Below are 23,973 nucleotides of genomic sequence, written 5' to 3'. Positions count from 1 at the left end.
CGCGGAACCGTCTACGTCGCCTCAGTCAACGCAGGATGCTCAGGACTACGTTCGGCGACTTCAAGAGGTCTGGAAAGACACCCAAAAGGAGATTAAACAAGCCCAGGAGCGTCAGCGCGCCCAGGCTAACAAACACCGCCGGGAAGTGGATTTTGACGTTGGTGATCTTGTCTTTATCCCCACCAGGAATTGGAAACTTGACCGGCCAAGTAGAAAACTCTCTGATCAGTCCAGTGGCTCCTACAAAATCCTCTCGAAGGAAGGTTACAGCTATCGGCTCGACTTACCGTCTTCCATTAAGGTCAACCCAGTCTTTTCTCCAGACAAGCTCCGCCGTGCGGCGAGTTCCGATCCGCTCACAGGTCAGATCGCAGACCCAGCTTTACCAATAGAAGTCAACGACCAACAGGAATGGGAAGTCGATGAAATCGTGGACGTCCGACTACGCTATCGGAAGCTTCAATACAAGGCTAGGTGGATCGGAATTGAGGACGACGACTGGTATCCCGCAGGGGATTTTAAAAATGCTCCGGATAAGTTGATGGCTTTCCATAACCGTTACCCAGCCCTGCCCGGACCGCCTGTACGGTTATCAGTGTGGTTGGACGCTGCTTTAAATGATTACTTTGTGGATGATCATCCAGATGATGGAAGACCAGAGCCTCGGGGCGAGCCTCTTTAAACAGGGGGACTATGTGACGCATGAATGTCTTGTGGCCTGAAAGAGGCCTGAGGGGGAACGTGATCTGGAAGGAGCCGGGGGTCTAACCCGATTCGGGATAGAAGTGGGTTTGTTTCGTAGATGCTCGTTTCCCTCTTTCGCTCTTCTTCTTCTTCTTCTCCAGTTTAGTTGCTTCTGTTAATGATACACGAATTCTTCTTCGTCTTGGTCGGTAACACATTTGAAGAGTTCCGATAGAACTTCCTCAAGCATTAGATAATAAAAAAAGGCCGAAAACTTCTGTATAATACTACGGACATTTCAGAGCTCATAATACAAGGGTGATGCTACCTATTGTATTTGAGTGTAAGTCTATCATCTATCACCCCGGCTGAATTTTGTGCCTGATGTACACTCTGATCGGATAATAACAAAATACCACCAGTTAACGGACCTCAACCACCCCTTTGCTTAGCCCTTGACCTGGTGCATCTTCGAGAAGCACCCATGTCCGTCCATGTCTGCCGCAGCAAAGCTGTGTCAACATCCGGGAAATTGACTCCAATCTGCCTCAGGGTCAAATTTTGATTCTTCAGTTCACGTAGCATTCGTTTGTCTTTTGCACTGAGTTTCTTTCGTAACATCTCTTTGGTCAGGTTACTTGGACGATGCGAAGCAGGCCCTTCTTTTAGGGGGGCTCTGGTGTGACGACCGCGAAGGCCGATGACCAAACCCTCGGCATGGGGTATGTTTTCGTCGCTAATTTTCTGGTGACTTGTTGGAAATTCCCCACATTCACGCTCTGAAACGGAATATCGACTGTTGTCTGACATTGAGCTGGAGCAAACTTCTTGCAAGACATTCATGTTGTTCATTTCTTCACCAGTGGCAATGCTTGACGAAGTGTGCCCTGACTGTTCCGTGTCGTTGAAAGATACTGGTTTGACTTCAGCCTCACTTGAAGAGCGCTTGAACGAAGCCAGCTGCTTGGCCACATGACCGTCGGATTGCGAGATTTCTTCTAAGCGTAAATCAGACGCCGCGAAAGTCCTCCGAGGTGGGATTTTTTCTATGTCTTGCTCATCCAAAGAATACTCAAGTGAGTATCCTTCCATGAACATCTGACATCTTGGCTGAGCTGCTTGTCTTATGCTGTAAGAAAGGGGCTCGAGAATTCTTGGATCAATAACCTCCGCTGAATCTGGGGCTATTGGCTGCGAGCTGGATGGTGAACACTTTTCCGAGAAGCAAGACACTACTGAGCCGCTTCTGCTGCCATCCTTTGGCTTGTCACCGACGTCTGAATAGTATAGCAGCTCTGGACGCTCCTCGATAAATGTACCTAGCGTCGGGGTGGGCAGAAAAGGGGTTTCCGATAGTTTATATTCGTGTTCGTGACGCGGAGGTGGATAACGATAGAAGCGAAGTTTTTTCGGAGGCTGCTCTTCTAGCTCTGTAGAAAGAACTTGGGCTTCTGACATGGAGGGACGCTTTCTTTTCCTCGGAAGCTTTGGGTTGAACCAGATGGCTTTGTTAAGCTTGTGAGTATCATGCAGATGATGTCGAAGGCCGCGTTCATCGACGAAAGTTTGGCCACATCCACAAATTGGCTTCGCACCAGGCATATGCTTCTCTTCGATGTGTTGCTTCAGATTGCCGCTTATGAGCCATTGGCGTAATCGGTCTTCTGCATCGAGGCTTTTGTCCCACAAACAAAAAGGACAATAACCAGGTCGGATCACCGTATTGCGGTACACAATGACTTCACAGTGCTGTGCTTTCCATGACTGAATATGGGAAGAGCAGTGGTCTCGCCATTGACTCGCCTGGAACATTTCATGCACTCGTAACAAAACCTCATCTGAGATTCTGAGACTTGAAGATCCGAAGCAATCTCACGTCGAACACAGTTGTGGATATGAGCGCTTCTCTCAGTTTTACGCAGGCTGTATTAGTCAGCATGCATATCATCGCTATGTTATGGGGCAACAAACCATTGAATTTCTTCAAGGCAATCTCTTGCTGGACAGCGACCATGAACGGGGCTTTCCTGTGGGAGATAAGCCACGTCAAAATCGCGTTCACAGTGAGCTTTGAGATCGTCCACGAAAATCAGCATTTCGTCGAACGAAAGCTCTCTGTCAGATGACATCAATGTCGAGATTCGGGCAATTTCGGGCATAAGCAAGGATTGAGCCCGCGTGGAGACGTCGTTGTCACTGATAATTGGCTCCTCTGTCCCCCTGTTCAAAATTCTTTGATCTCGTCTCTCTTGTACCCAGCGGTTCTGGTAATCTTTTAGACCTGCGATGCGATGTCGGAGCAAAGACTTTCTGTATTTCAGCCCCTCAGTAGCTAAAGAGTCTTTATCGCTGTTCGAGGCTTGAAGTTGTTCTATTCGGCAGCTGATAGCGATTAGTTCTGGTGTTTGCAAAATATTTGCCCCAATCTTCGCTGGAAGTTCCCCTGGGTATCCATGTTCATAGAACCTCTCGAAGCCTTGGAAGTACTCGATGTGATTCGATTGTTCTTCCTCCCCGAGAACGGCCGAAACTGTATCGATTGAAGAGCAATGTAACAAATACTCTTTAGGATATGTCCCTGCATCTTTATGCCCATATATTTGAGAGACCAAGGCAGAGCCATGCTTCCCTGTGCCAGTAGTCAATAAATCTTTTCATCATAGACCTATAAACTCCGACCGCCCAACCTTCAATAACACTTCCAAGATACTTCCAAATCCTATGGACAGTCACACTCTTGCTGTATCCAGCAGTCGTCACAACTTCACGCAGTAACTCACAAAACCGCTCTTTATTGAGTGGAACGTCTTGTGGGCCATCGGCTGTGACATTCCTCAGAACAGGCTTATCCAGATACTCATCTTTCCAGCGTAATTCAATAGGCTTTCCACTAGAAAGATCATACTTGGTCAAGTCTTCCACCGTTTTGATACCAAAAAGAGCACCATGTTGGAGGGCAAGAGCTAGGAGAAAATAGCCAGACGCGAATTGTGGTCTCTTTGTGTCACGAATGCCAATCCCAAATCTTATTTCTAGGTCAGCGAGGGTGCTTTCCATTTAAGCCAACGGATCAGGGTTGCTTTTCAAGTAACTGACACTGCGTAATCTGGGTTTCGATTCCCTTTGAGCCACTTTTGGTTCACTTTCCACTCCACCTTCCAAGGTGCCGTAGTGGATGGAAACAGGACCAGAACTATGTCCTTCGAAGGGAGTTAGCCACGCGCAATCTCAGTACTGAAGTCTTGTCACCTTATATCTAAGCCCTCTTTCGTGTCTATCCTCGTGGGCCGGGATAAAAGCTCCAATTCTTGCTCCAGTGAACAGAAATAATTGGAGGGCTAGCATGATGACAGCCTTGAGCAATCCGGGCATGAAACGGCGATGGTCCGCTTGCCACATAGAAGATATCATTCGGAGGAAGTCTTTCTTGGTAAAGCTGTGATCTGGATCCTCGACATTTTCAATGGTCCCTTCGTTTGCTGTCAATGTCCTCCTTATCCACTGTGTTTCTGTCAGTCTGGCCAGCATGGCGGTACTTAGTGAGGACTTACGTTGAAGATCTCGCTCCGGTCTTCCGACACAATTTTGATTCCCAAATTTTCTTCGAATCCGCCAAATAGCCTTTCCGCACAGTTGAGAACCGATGTCATCACTGGCCGTCCATTTTTACTTTTTGTACCTCGCGCAAGGTGACTGTACCAGCGAAGAAATTCTTTGATGAGTGTGTGATCTGGAGTCGCACAGCCGGGCCCAATGTGGTAACCCTTGATTCCATTGTGTTCAACAAATCTAACCGCAAGTCAGAAATCTTTGAAACGAGTATTCCCCATATACAGTGGATAGCAACTCACTTCATCCAATGCTGGACAGCTCTGAGATACATCTTCTTTGTCTTGGGTATCCTTTTATCTTTTTCTCGGATGGCGTCTTCAGCTGCATGAGCGCCGAAGATATAGCCGCTCTTTGCCAGTTGCGTTAGGGACCTCTCATTGGCAATTCCATCTTGTTGAGCAAAAAAGAGTCTCCGACCCATGAGTAATAAGAATCCCAAAAAGAAGAGACTGGAATGGAAAAGAAAAGGAAGCTGGGTGAGAATTTGGGAGGGAGGATATAGCTTCTATTTGTACTTCAAAAACTGGCACAGATCTTTGCCAAAGACCGAGGGAGGGATTTTGTTCTGCGCCGCTTTTTGCGAGATAGAACCTGAGCCCTCCATTTTCGCGTCATCGTGCTTTAGTGCGTAACTATTCGGAAGACGAACAGAAGTGGAGGATGGGGCCTCAAAAAGGGGGCATGGTGAGAAATGAGGGCCATCAAGATGTAATTCACAAAACAACGGCGGAGTGGGCCCCCATCGCTCCTTTGGGTATGGTCTGAGCGAAGACTGGGTGCTCAGTAGAGGCCTCTGATCGATCTCTGAGTAATCAGTGAGCATGCTCTGAGCGCTATCTGAGCGCTCAGAGGGTGCTCAGATGGCCTTACTAATGAATCACGTGACTGACTCTGCGCAGCTCAGTGAGTCTGAGCCTGGACTGAGATTTACTCAGTGAGCCTGACTCTGAGCGCCCTCATTAAAGCGGCGGCATCTGGAATAGGAAAGACCCACCCGGCAGAGGAAATATGGTACGTATAGTCACCTATGTGATCTATCCTAGTATGTAGAATTTCTCACAGAGCAAAGACTCTTTGTTTTCCGTCAGGCGTTTCCCGAGGGGCCGGTGGGTCTGAGACTGAAATAGGCCATCGGACTGCCGACTGCGGGTTCAGAGATTCCGAGTCCTGTGCCCCATGAGATGTAGGCAAGATCCGCCTGGAGATCTTATCGGGAAAAACAGTTTCTTGGCTGGCAAATATGCGAACCATTCGACGCCTGTGCTGTCTGACCTCCTGGGTAGGTACATCTATGGATTGCGAGTCGCCGAGGCCCGTGAGCAGTACGGCCTCCATACTATTTTGGTCAGGACTGAAGCCTTGGATATTTCTAGTGACACTTCTTTGAGCTACAGCTCGCTGGCTATCCGGAAAAGCCCGAGTCCGACGAACCGAATCGAGGACGAGGTGGGACCACAACCGCTATATATACAAAGCCGTGACTCGTGGTAGAGGGCGATTCATGGCAGTCAACCATCACCGCAAGGATAGACAAACTCATTTCATTTGAATTGGGGGCCTATTCACAATGCCAGCATCACAGATCAAGGGCTCTCATATCTGGTTTAGATGCCAAGATCGAAGTAAACAATGGGAAGGCGGACTTCCGCATCTGGAGGAACGGGATCCCCACGTCAGTGGCTGGGGCCATGAGAGTGATCGAGTCCTTCGGATCACCAGCGCGTCGCGAGGAAGGGCACATTGAGTTTGAAGCTGTAGATCTAACAGATACGAACGAGAATATGCCCCAAGATAAATAAAGCAACGTGGGTTGAGCTAGGGAGATACGCAGCGTGGCTCCACCAAATGCATGACGTGATGTCACCGAGCTTCCCTGGTTCCTTGCACGCTCACATGGGTATAAAACCTCAACCCCCGCCAGTACTCTCCTGAACCTCATACATCCCCTGGTACGTGCGCACTGCCGACTTTTCCCCCTTCCCATCGCTGATTGGCATTCTCTCAGTCTTACCGTACCCTACGCTCTCACGAACTCGTTAACATGTCTTACGCCGACGCCGCTGCCAAGGGCCCCAAGCAGTCGCCCGAAGAAGTAAGTGCGCCAGTCGTTGGAGGAAAGTAAAACATCTCGAAATCACAAGCTAACGTACCCGGTAGGCGTAAGTGATAGAACATCCGCCCTTGATCGGCTTGTCCTTCCGGTCGCATCACATGCTAATCCCTAGTGCAGTCGCGCACCCGAATTGGGCGGCATCTACAAGGACGAATCGGAGAGCACGGCCTCGCTGATCGATGTCGACTCCCCACACGTCACTGCGGTCGATTCCGACTTCCTGAACCAGGAGGTGAAGACCACCACGCAGGCCGACCGCCTCGAGCGGGAGGCTGCCGAGCAGGAGAAGAAGCGCGCCGAGGAAGAGTCCAACAAGAAGGTGAAGGCTCGCAAGGCGAAGAGCAGCGGTCTCGGGCCCAACTCGGACAACCCCGTCTATATCGGAAATGCTTTGCTGTACACCCTGGTCGGTGCTGGTCTGGGCTTCGGTGCCTACCACAAGCACGCGCAAGGCAAGCTCTCCTGGGAGACCGTCGGACTGTGGTCTGGTGCCGTGGGCGCGCTCGGTGTGGTCGACTACTTTGTCAGCAAGTAAGTGCCCTTAGCGTCTGAGAACGAGCAACATTGAGATGGCAAGCTAATGTTATCTATAGGTGGTTCCTGCAGAACAAATACCCTCCCAAATAGGCGGATCATCAGTTGTGTCTGATTGCTGGATTTCCTTTTGTTTTTCAATATACCATCCCTGCTCTTCCGAGACTTGATTCTGATTCTGATTTCTAACTCTGATTCTGCATCTGTGCTTTGGCGCGAAGGGGAGTCGAGGATTGGCTGTATCAATAGCCTCAACGATACCATTTCCATTTTTTTCACACGTGATCGTAGGCTTGTCCGTATCGTAGGGGTAGCCCTATCTAGACCCAGATCAATTTCCAAGCGACAGGATCTCCGAATCAAGAACAAATGTCAGTTTTGGAAGGCCGATAAACACTAGGACAAGAAAGAGTAAAAGTAGAACCGTTAGATATGTGCCTGAAGGCGGTGAAGGGTCCAAACACCTGGCCTTCGCAGTGGGAAGTTGGTGAGAGTAGAGCTGCTTTTCCCCGACTTCGTTCATTGATTTGACTTGTGCTTGTCCTCTGTGAATCACTATCGCATATACGTGGCAGCAGCCACTCCTGAAAAAGAAATGGTGGGAGTTCCCCCACTCTTGCATCCTGGGCATGGTTCCTAACATCTTGCTAGAACTCTCTCTTCAACTCGGCCCTGAAGCAGTCGTCTGCCATTCGCCGTGATCTCGACACTTTCTCCCAGTCACCTCAGACTTCCTCTGCCGCTTTACAAGGTGCGTTGCCTTCTCTACTCTATGCGCCATGCAACAGTCGTTGATCCTCTCCTTATCTACAGGCCAGATCGCCGCATCTTTGGCGTCCTTGTCTCGCACCGTCGATGATTACTCGGCTCTTTCCAAAAAGGAGCTGATACCCGAAAAACAGCAAAAGGCCTTTGACAGAGTGAAGAACTTCCGTGACGAACTGGGCGACTACCGTACCCAATTCGACCGGCTGCGGAAAGAACGCGAGGATGCAGTACGTAAACACCCCGGACGTCTCGGACTTTCATGCTGACTTATTCCAGCAATCGGTCACCAATCGCACCGAGCTTCTAGGGCGCCGTCCCCATCATGCCGCTACACCCGAGAATCCTTACGCTCAATCCTCCCTTCCACAGCCCACGTCCGCCTTTGCGCCTTCTTCCGGCCTCAGTTTCGGCGGCCGCCCGGCGGATCAAAGCCGAGAAAGCCATGCTCTGCGCGAGCAATCGTTCTTTGCCAACACCAATACTCAGCTGGATGACTTTCTGGATCGGGGTCGCGCAGTTCTGTCAGACCTCGGCCAGCAGCGGGAAGTACTGAAGGGGACCCAGCGGAGGCTATACAGTGTCGCCAACACCCTAGGCGTGAGCGGCGACACCATTCGTATGGTGGAACGACGGGCACGTCAGGACAAATGGATATTCTGGGGTGGTGTCATTGTTTCTTCCTATTTTGTTGGGCTGTATTGCACTTCCTGCGATGAGCCGGTATCCTGTTGTGTTGTAACCTGTGGCAGTGGGCTTTGTGTGATTTTCATCAGCGACGGCGTTCGGGCATTCCAGTTCAAGTATCATAGCTTTAGTCAAATCAGAAGTAACACTTTTGCGTCAGGATCCAACCGCGACACGAAAATGACCGCGGCTTAAGACCAATGAGAAGTAGAGCTGGGCCGAGCATCGGGAGGTCGGAAGCAGTTGTGGAGAATCCCTCACCGAGACCCAGTCTCTTCCCTTCTTCCCTTCCGTTTCTCCCTTCTTCTCTTCCCCATCCATCCTCCAGAATCAAGATGTTCGCCGCTCGCCGTTCCATCAACCTCTTCCAGAAGCGCGCCTTCTCGGCCTCGGCCAGCCAGGTCTGTTCTCCCTGCCCTCAAAAGACTTGGTTGATGCACCCGTGCTGACTTTCTCACAGGCCTCCAAGGTCACCGTCCTCGGTGCCAGCGGTGGCATTGGCCAGCCTCTGTCCCTGCTGATGAAGCTGAACCCCCGTGTCACTCAGCTTGCCCTCTACGATATCCGTGGTGGACCCGGTACGTTGTCCTCTGAAGCGTCGTTTTCCTCCTTCGATCTCAATCCTGACCGCATGTGAACAGGTGTCGCTGCCGATCTGAGCCACATCAACACCAACAGCACCGTCACCGGCTACAACCCCGACGAGGCTGGCCTCGCTGATGCTCTCAAGGATGCCGAGATCGTCCTCATCCCCGCCGGTGTTCCCCGCAAGCCCGGTATGACCCGTGATGACCTCTTCAACACCAACGCCTCCATTGTCCGCGACCTCGCCAAGGCCGCCGCTAAGGCCTCCCCCAACGCCAACATTCTGGTCATCTCCAACCCCGTACGTCCTTGATTCCCCGTTTGCATCTTACCTGATCTGTCAATTGAATCCAGACCTTGAAATTAACGGTTGCAGGTTAACTCTACCGTCCCCATCGTCTCGGAGGTTTTCAAGGCCGCTGGTGTCTACAACCCCAAGCGCCTGTTCGGTGTTACCACCCTGGACGTTGTCCGCGCCTCGCGCTTCATCTCCGAGGTCCAGAAGACTGACCCCAGCGGCGAGAAGGTCCCCGTCATTGGTGGCCACTCTGGTGTGACCATCGTCCCCCTCCTCTCCCAGTCCAACCACGCCTCCCTCTCCGGCGAGGCCCGCGACGCTCTCATCAAGCGTATCCAATTCGGTGGTGATGAGGTTGTCAAGGCCAAGGACGGTGCTGGTTCCGCCACCCTCTCCATGGCCATGGCCGGTGCTCGCTTCGCCGAGTCTCTCCTGCGCGCTGCTCAGGGTGAGAAGGGCATCATCGAGCCCACCTTCGTGGACTCTCCTCTCTTCAAGGACCAGGGCATCGACTTCTTCGCTTCCCGCGTCGAGCTCGGCCCCAGCGGTGCCGAGAAGATCCACGAGGTTGGCCCCATCAACGAGTACGAGCAGAAGCTCCTCGACGCCTGCCTCGTTGACCTCAAGAAGAACATCGAGAAGGGTGTTGCCTTTGTCAAGGCCAACCCGTAAGCAAAAACTCTTGTATAACATGTTTGGGTCCGGGCCTTGTCCAGAGTTCCGTCGGCATCTGTATTACTAGATCGATATCCATGTCATAATTTAATATCGGTCTGATCGGCTGTCACTATACCTGCACCGTGTGAACATGTAATTTCGCATCAGTCAATTGTAAAATTTTCCTTATCCCGAACTATTGAAAAGCCGCGTCTACCCTTACCTCCCCCCCCGGGGCCGGGGGTAAGACATGAGAAGTGAGAGAAGACCGAAAGAATGTGAACGTGAAATTTCTGTGAATCTCGCCATGACCCATTCCAGTTCCGTAGAAGCCGTGCTTTGACTTCTCGAGACCTAAGTGTAGCTACGCATCGCATCTAGATAACCAGTTCCCCCGCGAAGATCCTGATCAAATGTCTCTGCAACATCCAGAACTCGTTTTATGTGATCCATTGATAGAGGCGAGCTCTCATTGACTGCCAGGGCCTGTGCCGTGCGGACCGAGTTTTTGATCTATTTGAACCTGTTAGCAAGGGCCTCTTTTCAATTGAAGCATCACGAGAACATACCTGACGGCCGTTCAAGGTGTGTCGAGAAAGAACATCATAGTCTTCCTCGGAGAAAGAGCTCGTGCGGACTCCTTCAATGGCGCGCACTCGCTCCAGGAACATCTTCCAGATGCTGCGTTTGGCCTTGGTTGTGAGATCGCCGTACCGCAAGGCAACGTGAATACGAGACTGGAAGGCATCGTCAAAGGTCTCCACTCGGTTGGTGGTCAGGAATAGAATGCCCTGGAAGTATTCGAGCAGGCGAAGGAAAATGCTGACTAGAGCGTTACGGTGGATATCGTGAATCGTCCGTTTCTCAAGGAAGACATCGGCCTCATCGAGGAGAGAGAACGGCTCCCCACGAGTGTGCAATGTCCAGGATCTTGTTCAACTCGGCTTCTAGAGTGCGTGAGTCTGTTCCAAGCTCACCGGCACTGACCATGTATAGTGGTCGTTTGAGGAGTTCTGCGATGCCTTCCGCCGTGAGGGTCTTTCCAGTTCCCGGGGGGCCGTGCAGAACAGCGACGAGACCTTTGCCCTTGCCCTGAATCACATCGTCGATGTTCTCGGCGGCGTGGAAGGTGTGCGATTCCACCAGCGCCTTGACGATGGACTTCTGGTTGTTAGGAAGCACTAACGAGCCAAAAGCATCGGCGTTCCAGTCGATGTCGCTGATACCAGAGATAGTAAACTCAAGCCACAGCTTTTCGCTGAATGCGAACCCAAGGACTACAGGGCTGGCGACGAGCAGTTCTTCCTCGGTGAACTCCCGTTCCTTGGTATCCGCTGCATCACCTTCGATGCGGTCCATCTTCTCCTTGTGGATCTCATTCCCGTTCTCGTCGACTTCCACCTCCACAACTCGGGGATTTCCATCGTCGCCTTCAATGACTTTGTAGACAGTTCGTGGAGTGTCCGATGAGCCGCCACGGTCAGAGTCCGAGTCAGACCCTCCGCAGCAGCAGCCCTCGCTACCATCGTCATCGGGATCGCTGAATCCAGCTTCCGAGGGATCAAGCAGATCTGGATCCTTGGGCCGGACGGTGCTAATGGGATAGTTCGGATTGATACGTCGGTGAATGGCAGGGTCGATCATGACTCGTCCGTTGATATTGACCTTGACCACGAAGGAACGCTTCTTCTTGAAGAAGGCCATCCCCTTGTGGAAACGGTAGTTCATGCCGCGTAGAGCGACGAATCGTTTGCCACGCTCGATCAGTCGTGCGCGAACAGCCTCCGAGTCGCGGTGATACTGTAGAGGATAGCACGCCAGGCTGGCGATCTTTCGTGCTCCTTTGAAAGACTCCACCTCAGCAGACATGGTACCGAAACCAAAATCCTTGCCATCGTACTCCAAATACCGACCTTCCACACTGTACCACTGGCCCTTCATAAAGGAGGATTCCTTGATGGCATATTCGATCTTGAAGGCCCGAGGCTCGTCGTTGTTCCCGTAAGTTGGAGTGTAAGCAATGGTGTTGGGCTTGAACAGCGCCCACAGTAGATCGAACGTGATTGTCTTGGCTTCGAGTAGGGGATAAAGGGTCTTTTTGATGTCGGCGTAGTCGGCGTCCAGGTATTTGATGAGCACCTTGAGATGCGCCGCCTTGGCAGCGGCATGTTTCTTCGCCTTCTTCTTTTTTTCGGTGCGCGACTGGCGTTTGAGATCTTTCATCCACTGTCGAGTCTCTTCTAGATACAGGAATAGCATGTTGGGGTCAACGACAGCGGGCTCTTGCACCAGACTAACACCCTTGACACCGTCCATGACCTTGGCGAGAGCATCACGAAGGTGTTTACTCTTGATGTCAACCACGGTTTCCAAATACTTGTTCTCCCAATCAAACCTGCGGCGCACTGTGAAAATGTATTGGTCCCACTCGTCCGCGTCGGGGTCATCCACGGTTTCGGTGAGCTTGTATTTATGGATGGTGTTATCCCAGACTATTTTTTGCGCCCCCAAAATTGTCAGTTGAAGCTACCATATAGGAAAAGATCAGGGGGTCAAATACGTTGATCCACACGCTTGAAGGCGACCTTGGATGCCGGCTTCTTTCTCTTCGATCGCTTCTCCCGGCGACTTTCCCCCAGAGGGTCACTCGTGCCCAGATCGTCGTTGGTCTCATCTCGCAGGCGCCTAGCCCGCTTCTTGAGCTTCAGACGGGTCACCAATTTGCGCAGGGCCTTTTCATCCAGTGACGAGTCAGAGTCGCGCGAAGATCCGGAATCGGTGTCGGAGTCATCGGAGGAGTCGGTGTCGGAGCCTGTTGAACTTGACTTGCGCGACCGCATCTTTCTTCTCTTACGTCGTTTCTTGTCCATCTGGGTACGTTTGGTCCGGGCCTTGGTCTTCACACGGTGACGTCTACGCTTGTCGGCTTCGGATTCACTGGCAATAGATTCTGAATCGGCATTGGCCGAGTCGGACTCGCTGGATGATTCGGTTGACTCCGAGTCGGACTCGCTCTCGGAGGCATCTTGCTTCTTTTGACTCCGCTTCTTCTTGTCCAATTTGGGGTGTTTTTTGCAGGGTTTGGGATGATCAGGGACAGTGGTGGTGGCAGCATCCCTCACGGAAACGTCGGGCGCAGGTTGAGCTGAGCCATTTGCATTATTCTCCGGCTCACCCTCGTGTTTACTATCCTCCGAGGGATCAGCCATGGTGGAGGTAGAGATGGAAGTGGAGCTGAACCAGAGCTAGAGCTGGAGCCGAGAGCTCAAGTGGGGGCTCAAAGTGGGGAAAGCTGGAGATAGGCAAGCTGGGGGAACCTGAAGTTGAGATTCAAGATGAAGAAAAAAGCAGAAGACGTGGAAAGACGTAAGAGATCGAGATCCTCAAACCAAGTCGACCCAAGTCTTGAGGCCTGAACCAGAAAGTCAGAAAGAAAGAAAAGATGGGGGTGAGACGAAGCCGCCTTTAAGACGCGCTGTCCCCAGCTGCAGCCTGTAGGTGAACTGGATGAAGCAACCCAATCATGATGGCCCACGCACGTCTTGCGCTGTTCAATTTCATCGGAGCTGCGGCTCCGCCTTATTTGTCGGTGACACCGTGTTAGGGTCCAGGTGGTTGTGTGGGTGTCTCGATGATTTGGGTTTCTAGACGAGATCGGGGTGTGTACTGTACTATGCCCCAGTCTGTGGCATCACGCCCTTAGTGTCTTCTTTGAACTCGCATTACATCCTACTTGATCTTAGCTTTGCACGGTGTGAGCCATATGACTATGTATCCCCGTGTTGACCACCGCCTCACTGGCCTCACTAGCCTCATTCTGCGATATGATTCGGACTGGTGCCCAGACTGCGTTCAATGTAGCATCTACCCAATGACAAGGACATGATCCAAGCGAATCTTATCACAGCCTTAACGGAGCTCCCAACTACCCCGGACAAGCCACGTGCAGCTCCATTGACAAGAGCTTTGCGCGGCCCATTCTTGGACTCGAGCGTTCCCGTGGCTCCCGGCAAAAGTACACTGCCGCTCGTGAACTTTGGGGTTGGAATGTGAAATGACGATAGCCATCACTGCGCTTCAAAGAGACCGAAAAGACTCCCTCAGGAGTGGTCAGCCCAGCATCGATCACCGTCAAGTTTCCGGGCTGGGGAGCAATCAGCCATGAGGCCACCGCGGCGTCGCTGAGCTGGATTCCAGCTGCGAAGGTACTGAGAGCAGAATCTGGACTGATAAACCATCCGTGGGCATGAGAAATGCGCGGATCGTTGGTGTATGGTGCATTATGAAGGGATCCGTCCGTGGCATAGCCTTCGATTAAAGTGGACTGAGTCATTCGAGGATCCTACAGCATGAAGCCTCATTGCAGTCTCATTAGGCCAAGAGCCGCCGCCGGTTGACTGGCAATGTAGTGAGCCCGCAACTCAAATTCACTGAGGAAGGGCGATACCGTGGCTCTGGACTCGGGAGCTGGGCCACCGTAGGTTCCAAAACGGGCACAGAGCCTCGGAGATGGTGCGACTCTGATCATCGGAATGAGTCGCATTAGCCTTCATGGCCCACGAGCTCCCGTCCGGGGGGGGGTGCAGCGTGGTAGTCTGGTTGTCACGATACAGTCCAGCTCCCACATCCCGTAGCAGCCCGTTTGCGGCTGATTTGGTACCCTTCGCGATGCGGCCCCACTGCGCAACGAACGATTGTATAGTTGATTGCGTGGACCAACTGCTGGGCCTCCTGGAGCACGAAGCAAAGAAATGCGTTCGTTCCAATGTTCTGCACCACATAAATGATCAAATCACGAGCGACAGTAGCCACGACGGGAGAACTTCCATGGCCTCCCATGCCAAAGCGCAGCCAGTCCGTGCTAGCAGTTATATTGGCCAGCCCCATTTGAACAGTGTAAAGGTCTCCAGTGCTAACTGCGATACTTTCAAGAGCGATCGACATGTCACCCGGCCATACAAGTCGATCTCGTTAGGCCCCGTCCGTGATGGTGCTACTTCCGCTGGTAATGTTGTGAATGCTCCACCAATAAATCAGTTTGGGGCAAGCTGATGTTGTCGCTAGATGAAATGCCCCACCCCCAAAATGGACCAGAGCATCACCATGTGTCGGGTTGATCGTGCATAACTGATTCGTGTAGGCTCCAGCATACCAAATCTTATTTATCAAGTCATCATCCGAGTGAAACCATCCATTGTAGTTTCGGAGAATTCTGCGTAGGCGCGGCAGTGAAGTTGACGTGCAGAGACTGAAAGGGGAACTTTCGCGCTGGTGGTACTCACGGTAAGATAGCGCAAAAGCGTCGCGAGGACATTTCGCTTCGGGCGTGCACTTTCCAGCACCCGGGCCCACGGGGAATCACAGCGGAGCATCGCCACTCGAGTCGCGGCTGCGGCCTACGGAAGAAGGCACGATGAAGTACCATGGTTTACCCGAGGAATCACATTGTCTCGGTCATCTCGATGCCAATAAATGCTGGTCACTGCTGGTCGCTGTTCGAACCAAAGATTGCGACTGCGATCACGAATGTGGCTTCTGCTCGGGATCCTCATACGGCACTTCTACAAGCAGGAACCTCTGCCCGCACTTTTTGGGGAAGACTTCATCGCAGGATGGGTCTAGAACGAGAACCAGCGCGGGCGTTCGCGGGAGGAAGCCCAGGGAAAGCAAGCACCGGTACAGTCGTTCTCGAAATCGGCTTGACCCAAACACACTTTATCACTCTCTTCCGGCCCCACTGCCAAGTCCTTAGCGTGGATCAATCATTGAGCGGGCCACCTAGGAGATCGTCAAGGAACCGGTTGCTAGGCGACCCTCTACCCACAATTTGCAGAGGCCCACTTCAGGTTTCACTCACCATAAGTCAAACGTGCGCATCGTGTAGTGCGGCGCCAATTTGTATAGCTCTGATATACCTGCACTACGATCTTCCAGAACAAGCAGGCTTGGATTCAACATTGCGAATCACACTTGACCAATCTTAAATCACGCTGTGGTACTCTCAAGATCCGATATACGCTAGTTGCCCCCGGATTCTGTCCCTTCTGCCTAGGTGACGCAAAAAGACCGGCATATGGAGTATTCTAGCAGTGGCTAGATAAAGCGACACTTCTCAATCACATCGACGCACATATAGGCTCATTGCATGTATCGACTGATGTCTTATGCCTGCACCCCTGCTGTAAGAAAAAAATATGTGGAGACGTGGTCTGCCTTCAACGCCACTTTCATGATGCGCACTCCATTGGATAGCCACGTTCGAACTGTGTGAAACTAAAAAGGAAATGGCACTCGGGGTCGGAGCTTGACCTTGAAAGCACGAATAACTAGATCATTCCTACTTTGGAAATGGACCGCCACAAATATGTACCATCTAGTTTTGAAGGAACGCGCATGCTTGATATAGAGGAGCTTATGAAGGAGTTCATGCAGTTTGATGAGAGCCTAGACTGACGTGCAGAGACTGAAAATCGTACTTAAATATCATGAATAGATTGTGAGCTTATCTTTGTAATCGGTCTTTCCCCCATATCCAATGCTATATTTTGTTTTACCCTCTTTGAATGACATCATATGTTACATGGAAATTTCATCTGATCTGATGATTTCTGGGTGAAAGAAAGATTAGCTATACTCGACAGCGTGTCAAGATTGTGCTCGCCGAGTTTAGTCTTTAGAGTCTGCACTACCTGTATCTGGAGCTTCTCGGCCTTCTCTCACTGACCTGGTTCATATGCTTTATAGTACAACAATAAGTGTCACAGGCCAGTACGGGAAAATTCGTGTGCCATTCAGAAAAGTTAATAAACTGAGGAAAGAAAGAGAAGAGAGAGAGAGAAAAAGAACAACTACGAAACAATACCCCATCCCCCTGTGTCCCCTTCGGGGCTAGCTCACCACACGTGACCTTTCCTCGAGCCATGCGTCACAGCCCTTTTGGAAATCATCAGAGCAGCTGAGTATAGGACAGAAGCTGTCAAAGAGCTTTTTCATCGACTGTCGTCCATCAACAAACTATTGGGGAGGTTTGTGGCAGCTTTTAACAAGTCAAATTCTTGCAAGCTCAGTCATGAAGTCCAGTTTCACCTTTTAATGGCAACCCGGACAACCCAACATGTCTGGGCAAGATACCAGGAGGTGTTCAAAGAATAGACAAGGCATTTCATCAACGACTCTTTGCGTGACTCAGATTGGGATCCTTTCGGTGCCTTCGCGGACATACAATCGCGAATTTTTAGCGCGAGGCTACGACATTTAAATGGTACCATAAACATAGCGATATAAATCTCCGCATTGTATGTTGCAATTCTCTGCTTTTGCAACTATCGGCTTACTGAGTTACGTTATCAGAGTGGCTTTCCATTCCGCCTCGAGAAACATCTCCGATGAGGAGTGGAACTCGATACTAGAGAAATAAAACACCTTGCTTTCAGCGATTATTAAAATGAACGAAAGCCAACAAACACATCAGCGCAAAGAAAGGGCGGCTGAACGCATCGCCTGCGAAATCAAAGGATCTGGCATAGCAATCCAACAAGGCCGAAAATTTTCCGATGGATTGCTGGCCGAGTATAGCCGGCTACGATGGGGCCAAATATTCCAGGCCGGACAGGAAGGTCAGCTTCAGAATGCTATCGGAGCTTTGCCCGGTGAGATCCAATGGTCTTACGAAAGCGGCGTTATTAGTAATAACGGAATCACAGTAGCTAGGTTTCGTGGAGCATACAATGATAGCGATGCTCCGTCGGCTCCTATGGTTCATGCTGACGATGTCCCAGAGACCGCTGACTGAGCAAGGTTATTACCAATGTGGGCTAGCAGGTTCTTCATGCAAATCATTATTATGCTCGAATAAGTCCGACCATCGACCCTGTGAAATATCTATTCCAGGCGACGGCCTGTCAGGGAAACTTTCCAGGAAGAGCCGCTTTCGTCGCTTTTGTTAACCTCGACAGGCCCTTTTTCTCCTATTACGGCTTCTCAGTCCATCTTGAAACCCTCAAATTAGTCCGAAAATCATCAAAAGGGACAATGTTAGGGCAAATTTAGGCCTGCCTGAGAGATTAGATTGAACAGTCGACCGCCTAAGCGGTAACGTTCTGCTCCTGTTATGGGGAGAGTGAGTCGACCATACGCTATGTAAAGTTGTCAACTAACCTTGTATTATTTTCGGCACAGCCACACTACATTACGACCAGCCACAGCTTCGGAAATTTTGGAAGTTTTGAACAGCGACAGGGTAAGACAAGAACATGTGTCTTTCCAGTATGAAACGCTTTCCTGCTTGTTTCATTGGCCATTTGAGTCTTAATCCTTTGTTCTTCGGCATTAATCACTAATTCTCAATAAGTCACGCGTCCTCAAATAATCACTCATCCCCAAGTGATCACTCAGTTCGAATTGTTTACTGGTCCTCATGTCTCCACTTACCCACGTTGGAATTTGGTAGTAACGAGTAAATGGGAACTAAGCGCATGTACGCACATCTGATCGTTCTCTTCTAGGGAATATATTATTCCACCCGACGAAGTGACCCGGCGTCTCATAATCCAGGACATGATATTATTGCGATTTTATAATTTGATGGCCTCGTAAAATAAAAATTGTTACTCTGAACTGCAACACCGACTGCTTCCTTGAGTCTCTTTTGTGTTGATCAGGAATATGACATTAAACGGGTATGTAGCTCATCCTGGTGACCTGATGACCTGATGACACATTTGGTAATATCTGGTCATTACTAGTAGGCTACATAGTGATTTTAAAAAACCTCAAATTCCTAATTTGGTCATGTGATTACAAAAAGCTCATCAGGTCGAAATTGGACCCACTTTTTTGACCTGATGAGCTTTTAATGGTTATTACTAGTAGGTAATAGTAGTATCTAAATAACTATATTTCTCTAAAAAAGTAAATGACCTGATGACCTGATAACCTATATTTAGTTATAACTAGTAATTATAAGAAGAATCTAGAAAGATTAGAATTTAATTAGTCTTTTCTAGTAAATATAGATTTTAGTCTCTATGTATAAATTCTATTTAATGACCATCTATATATATATAATTTAAAGGTAATAATGGTGACGGTAAAACTACCGCCTCGGGAAGTGATCGGCTCCCGGAGCACAGGGTGAGTTAGTCACCCCGCCGCCCTGAGCTGCTCACTGAGCAACCCTGAGCTGCTCCCTGAGCGACCCTGAGTTGCTCCCTGAGCAGCCTGGTCGCTCACCCCAATGCTCAGGCCGACCGGCCCATTCGATCTCATCCTACCTCTCCGTTATTTCACATGCTCCGACAATAACCGCACTGCTGCCTACTCGTGCTCCTGGGAGCGGAGCTAGGAAATGACGTATTCTCGCGGTGCTATAGTAACTTTCGGCTCGGTCTTCGAACTTTCAGCTGATCGACTCGACCAGTCTTTCAACTTGTATGAGATATTAGATATCTCACCATCCACTCATTCCTTCACAATGCAGGCTCCATCCCGCCAACCATCCAATAGACTCTAACACAACCCTCATTGCCTTCGAATCTCTATGTCCGGGGCTGGCTCGATCCCAGGAACATTAAACACTGCCTCCATTGGGCAAATATTCTCACGTTCCCTGCCATAGGCCTCGACTGCACCGATACGCTGTGCTACGAAAAGTGAAGACATTAACCATCGGTCCGAGTATAAATCCGGAAAAGAAGTCCCCCACACGGTCCATATCATGCTAGTGTTCCCGGGAACGCTTGCTTCATTTCGATCCACTATGAGATAGAACGGGTTTTCAATTGGCCGCAGTAAAGGGTCGAGAAGCTGCACTGATAACATATGTGGTCTCATTACCATGCTGCATTAGTTATTGAGCCGAAAACTTTACCGATCTTCTTCGCTTCATAGTGCGACGGGCGTGAAGAGACAATGACGCCTGGAGTATAAAAAGCCCACGAAAGGGGATCGACGGATATACCATATCTGGGCTAGCGTGCCCCACGTTAGGGTTCGGGAATTAAAGTCGAAGAGTGTGGAGGTAAATCTGATTTCGAATACTACTGTATGAAAAGACCGGCTCCAGATATAAGACCTGCGTATGGTGAACCTGGTCAGTCAATGCTTGATCAACTATCCGATATTTTGTACGCTCGCGATCAACCCTTCTCGTTACTATTCAATTCCGAGCAAGAATGCTTTCATATCACTGGACTGTCGGATACGGAAGACTCGGAATGCGTTGAAACACTTTCACAGGTACAATCCGACGGTTTCAATTTAATCTTCATGGGAAAAACTACCCAAGGCATCATAATTTTTCAATTTGTTCCTATTCTAAGTGAGCGCGATCGTGATCAAGCCAAGCGTCGCCTTGATCGAAATCAGCATGATTATGTTCAAAGACAGCGTGATCTCCGAAGCAGGCGTGCCATCAAGACACGGGCTGAGAGGCTACGGCGAGAGCGACAACTGTCATCTCGAAACCTTCTGGTACGTAACTGTGCAGGCCATCGGTCGCAACGCACTGACGGGTCACCTAGAGTCAATCAACCCCCGGGAACTACGATTGGCGCGATCACGTGTAGGATTCCATACCCAGGCACATCCCGGGGCGAAAAAAAACAACCCAGGGGGTGCCGGAAATAGGCTCTGTCTTCATGGCACCAAGGATACTTTGCAAGCCTGAGGGATGGTGGAAGAGAAGTTATTTGTGGTTACAACACGTAACCAAGATGGTAGAACTGTATCACGGTATATGGTAGGTGACGTTACAAATTGATCTATCAACACACACCCATCTTCCATCTACCAGACGCGAAGGACTGGGAGGATACTCATTTAGAATTATGTATCTACTTCACGTTCAATCCTACATTGTTAATTTAAAATCGATTACCGCTTCTATGATTTTTATGATGATACGAGTTAGCAGGTATTGTTCTCAATTCAGGGCTCTACAGTAATAGATCCATCTAGTCCGGCATCAGCTCAATTCCGCCCAGTGGCAAGCCTGCTGGTGTCAGCACCCAATCAAAAAGTGAAGCCTATCGCAAATCATCACGAAACCTCATCCATTAGTACTTTATATAGTCGAAAAATGCCCAGGAGCTTGAACGGTTGGCTGACTGAAATCAAATTGTGGCAAGGTTGTTGGACAGGGCAGGAGAATCCCCTTCTGCTTGCATTGTTTGCAGGATCTACGTTCTAGAAGCCCTTCGGCTCGAACAAGCTCCATACAGAAGCTAATTTTATGTTGTTATTTACAACTGTACTAGAATACCGCCAAGAACTGTAGTGAGGGGCCTAGTAACTGTATTAGGTATGGTGTGTTTCGGATTGGTGTTCGAGAAAGTATCTCTGTGTTCAAGTGGTGAATCTGATTTCGATCCATGCTGGACTGTCAATCATTCAAGATTGCATTATTGGGACGTAGAGAAGCTTGCCATTCCAACAGAAAGCACCGCTTCCTCCAACTTTCTGATCTCTACCTCGCATTGCATCAATGAAATCCTCTCCTGCCGCTCTTCGGTCAGCCAATCGCCAGCACACCCCGAGAGAAACAAGGTGTGTCCGCAAAAATATGAGCCAATCGAGTATCAGACGATTTCAAAATGCCGAAAAGCGTGCTGCACGATCTCAGGATGAATAGGATATATCGGTTTCCAAACGGTAAGGAACCAGTGTCCGAAAAGGAGCCGATCCGACCTTCTCTCCTAGGAGCTGGAATCTTCGCTCCTGGGAGCCTCAACGCTAAAGGCGTTGCACGATTTCGGCGCTAATTATGATTTACAGGCGTAAAGAGGGCTAGTTGCCCTCTCCTTCATTCCCATTCTCATTTCAGTTTGCTTATAATCTGACGCGCCTACACACTGTCACGGCAATGCCCCTTTTTTTGTTGAAACGATATTTTTGGGTTTCTCAATGTGGTCGGTTCTGGAACCACGACGCGCTGGATCCGGCGAAGCCGAAGAAGGTTACTGCGACACTGTGTGTGGACAGCACTGGTATAGCACCAACGACAGAGGATTCGCTATGCTATCGCACGAGGTTATCTCAAACGCAATGATGGACCTCACGGCCAAATACATGCAGACATCGGAAGGAGTTGCGTAGGCGGTTGATGGTGAAAAAACGCGAATCAGCTGCGAGGGCAAACTTGCTACGTCCCAGATACGGATTAAATTCCAGGAAGTGTAGTGTGGAATCGACGGCCGCAGTTCAAGCAAGACGAAACGGTCAAGACTTACCCACATATGGCATCATTTGTTCGGCATGCCCACCTCAAATGGCAAATCCAAAGATTGCAGGTGTTGCTCTCCCAGAAACGACTTTTCCGCAAAGACAAAAGGAAAGTCTTGTCGGAAAATTCTATCAATAGTATTGGGGGATACATTACAGATTGGGACGTGTCTTTAGAGAAGGCGGTCTTCCTTTCAGACATGATCGCCTCTGAAGTTGCGTACGTTCGGTACAAGGGACAGGCGGCTGAGCGTCCATGATCTCTATTGGACTTGTATAAAATGACACGGTGGGATATGGAAGCAGAGCAGAGAGTTTATAGGCCCGAATGCGAGGTGAGTAGTCCTCAGAAGAGCGAGAACTCCAGCTTGTCTGCGCAATACCTCAAGACTGGTGATTGCGTTGTTTATTGCGCATTACAGTGAAGCAGACTGACGTTGGACTCAGGCCTAGTTGAAAGGTAGAGAGGCGGGTCTTTGATACGCCCGCATACAATGTTTATAAAGGAGGGTTGTAGTTGGGGCTTTCTGATTCCAGTCAATTCCATCTTCATATGCAGAATGAAAAGGACTCAAGAAACGTAATCCTCTACATCCGCTTACTTCTAATCATACATAAATATCGATCCTTAGAGAGATGCTGGGCCATTTTTCCGCCCTGGAAGGTGGCGCCTGCTCAGAGCTCGATTGCTAGAGCTTGCTCCCAGTTCTTCGAATGCCCTTGGGCGCCGAACTCGTGTGCACTTTGTTGATCTATTTGTTGACCTCCTTGCGCCTGCCTCCTCCCTCTTCCGCGACCTCTTCGCTGTCGCCGTGAAGACAATGCGCCGTCAACATGTATATGCTGCAGTATCTCTTTCAGCGAGCCTTCGGTGTTCTCCTCGTGGTCTTCTCCTCGGGATTCGCACAACCATAGAAGACCACCCGTCCGTAGAGACAGAGAGCGATGGCATCGATTGAGAAGCCCGAGAGGATGGTTTGATTCCAGCCGACACTCTGCCTCCGCTCGTGCCTGTCTCTCCTCTGTCAGCACCCTGCAGCATCTCAGAGCTGTTGTTGTTCCTAAAGCTGACGACGGAACCCGGAGGCTGACGACAAAACTGGGAAATCGTGTCCGCACCGTCCATGCTTGATGCTGGTCGTAGGTATCGTCTCCAAAGATGGGAGTTCAGCGTATAGGATGTCGACACGGCATGACTTAAGGAGGTCTCGCGATGGGGACACGATGTGATGTCGCATTCGATTGTCTACTGGGGCTGGCTGCCACGACTAACCTAGTTTAGTCAATTAGTGCCTAAGACACCAGTCATTAGCTAGTGCCTTTGTTTTGGACATCAAGCTAAAGACGACCTACTTCAATTCTCCTTTAATGTTTCTGCCGCTTGGCTTGCCGAATGAAGAGCTCCCGTGCCATTTGGGAGGTTTGTGCTTGCTGGGCCTAGAGATGAGGCTGCTACGCGTGAGGCGGAGGTGCTGCGGGATTTTGGGGACCATGCTATGTGCGAGATGAGAAAGTCTGTATATCTGCTATCTGTTGCTCGTGAATAGACAATGGATCTGCAGGGTCTCGGGCTTCGACCTGTCCGCCAAGGACCGTTATCTCGGGCGGATACCCATAGAAGGCCAACCTCTGGTTCAAGGCAATCATGGGAAAGTACTTTTTCGAGCAGTCTAAGTCGGCAAACACCGCGACTTTGTGACGCTACGATACCAACTGCTCTGGATAGCCGCACGAAGCATGTCCATCCGCACACGTGGCTAGGGCAGAAGCATTAGTAGGCGTCCGTTCTGTAAAGGCACGATTTAAACGCCTCGCGTTG

At 50.2% G+C, this 23,973-nt stretch overlaps 9 protein-coding genes across 9 annotated transcripts; 5 read left to right on the top strand and 4 right to left on the bottom strand.

Moving 5' to 3' along the window:
- Window positions 1-1,116: 1,116 nt before the first annotated feature.
- N7477_009030 (uncharacterized protein) lies at window positions 1,117-4,717 on the bottom strand (the record flags this gene model as incomplete). Its single annotated transcript, XM_056970691.1, has 8 exons — window positions 1,117-2,487; window positions 2,538-2,607; window positions 2,656-3,214; window positions 3,465-3,733; window positions 3,781-3,884; window positions 3,934-4,185; window positions 4,236-4,473; window positions 4,536-4,717. 8 exons carry the CDS (start codon window positions 4,715-4,717, stop codon window positions 1,117-1,119), a joined length of 3,045 nt encoding a protein of 1,014 aa, XP_056817670.1.
- Window positions 4,718-6,337: 1,620 nt separating this feature from the next.
- N7477_009029 (uncharacterized protein) lies at window positions 6,338-7,036 on the top strand (the record flags this gene model as incomplete). The annotated part of the gene is made up of 3 exons (XM_056970690.1): window positions 6,338-6,414; window positions 6,527-6,940; window positions 7,003-7,036. 3 exons carry the CDS (start codon window positions 6,338-6,340, stop codon window positions 7,034-7,036), a joined length of 525 nt encoding a protein of 174 aa, XP_056817669.1.
- A 502-nt stretch (window positions 7,037-7,538) lies between these two features.
- N7477_009028 (golgi SNAP receptor complex member 2 family protein) lies at window positions 7,539-8,590 on the top strand (the record flags this gene model as incomplete). The annotated part of the gene is made up of 4 exons (XM_056970689.1): window positions 7,539-7,541; window positions 7,595-7,694; window positions 7,757-7,938; window positions 7,988-8,590. 4 exons carry the CDS (start codon window positions 7,539-7,541, stop codon window positions 8,588-8,590), a joined length of 888 nt encoding a protein of 295 aa, XP_056817668.1.
- A 140-nt stretch (window positions 8,591-8,730) lies between these two features.
- On the top strand, window positions 8,731-9,950 carry N7477_009027 (malate dehydrogenase; the record flags this gene model as incomplete). The annotated part of the gene is made up of 4 exons (XM_056970688.1): window positions 8,731-8,796; window positions 8,856-8,973; window positions 9,037-9,281; window positions 9,357-9,950. The coding sequence occupies 4 exons, from the start codon at window positions 8,731-8,733 to the stop codon at window positions 9,948-9,950; spliced, it is 1,023 nt and encodes a 340-aa protein (XP_056817667.1).
- Window positions 9,951-10,289: 339 nt separating this feature from the next.
- On the bottom strand, window positions 10,290-13,144 carry N7477_009026 (uncharacterized protein; the record flags this gene model as incomplete). The annotated part of the gene is given in 4 exon segments (XM_056970687.1): window positions 10,290-10,448; window positions 10,505-10,816; window positions 10,836-12,427; window positions 12,496-13,144. 4 exon segments carry the CDS (start codon window positions 13,142-13,144, stop codon window positions 10,290-10,292), a joined length of 2,712 nt encoding a protein of 903 aa, XP_056817666.1.
- A 1,218-nt stretch (window positions 13,145-14,362) lies between these two features.
- N7477_009025 (uncharacterized protein) lies at window positions 14,363-14,822 on the bottom strand (the record flags this gene model as incomplete). Its single annotated transcript, XM_056970686.1, has 2 exons — window positions 14,363-14,614; window positions 14,676-14,822. The coding sequence occupies 2 exons, from the start codon at window positions 14,820-14,822 to the stop codon at window positions 14,363-14,365; spliced, it is 399 nt and encodes a 132-aa protein (XP_056817665.1).
- Window positions 14,823-14,906: 84 nt separating this feature from the next.
- On the bottom strand, window positions 14,907-15,360 carry N7477_009024 (uncharacterized protein; the record flags this gene model as incomplete). The annotated part of the gene is made up of 2 exons (XM_056970685.1): window positions 14,907-15,183; window positions 15,218-15,360. The coding sequence occupies 2 exons, from the start codon at window positions 15,358-15,360 to the stop codon at window positions 14,907-14,909; spliced, it is 420 nt and encodes a 139-aa protein (XP_056817664.1).
- Window positions 15,361-17,379: 2,019 nt separating this feature from the next.
- Window positions 17,380-17,727, top strand: N7477_009023 (uncharacterized protein; the record flags this gene model as incomplete). The annotated part of the gene is made up of 1 exon (XM_056970684.1): window positions 17,380-17,727. The coding sequence occupies one exon, from the start codon at window positions 17,380-17,382 to the stop codon at window positions 17,725-17,727; it is 348 nt and encodes a 115-aa protein (XP_056817663.1).
- Window positions 17,728-21,836: 4,109 nt separating this feature from the next.
- Window positions 21,837-22,028, top strand: N7477_009022 (uncharacterized protein; the record flags this gene model as incomplete). The annotated part of the gene is made up of 1 exon (XM_056970683.1): window positions 21,837-22,028. One exon carries the CDS (start codon window positions 21,837-21,839, stop codon window positions 22,026-22,028), a length of 192 nt encoding a protein of 63 aa, XP_056817662.1.
- Window positions 22,029-23,973: the final 1,945 nt, after the last annotated feature.

Source organism: Penicillium maclennaniae (assembly GCF_028827695.1).
Source record: "Penicillium maclennaniae strain IBT 15551 chromosome Unknown utg000008l:1.0-3552695.0:1.0-3555053.0, whole genome shotgun sequence".
Taxonomy (NCBI): domain Eukaryota; kingdom Fungi; phylum Ascomycota; class Eurotiomycetes; order Eurotiales; family Aspergillaceae; genus Penicillium; species Penicillium maclennaniae.
The sequence above is the reverse complement of the archived record's forward strand: the minus strand, read 5'-3'. Positions and strand labels throughout refer to the sequence as shown.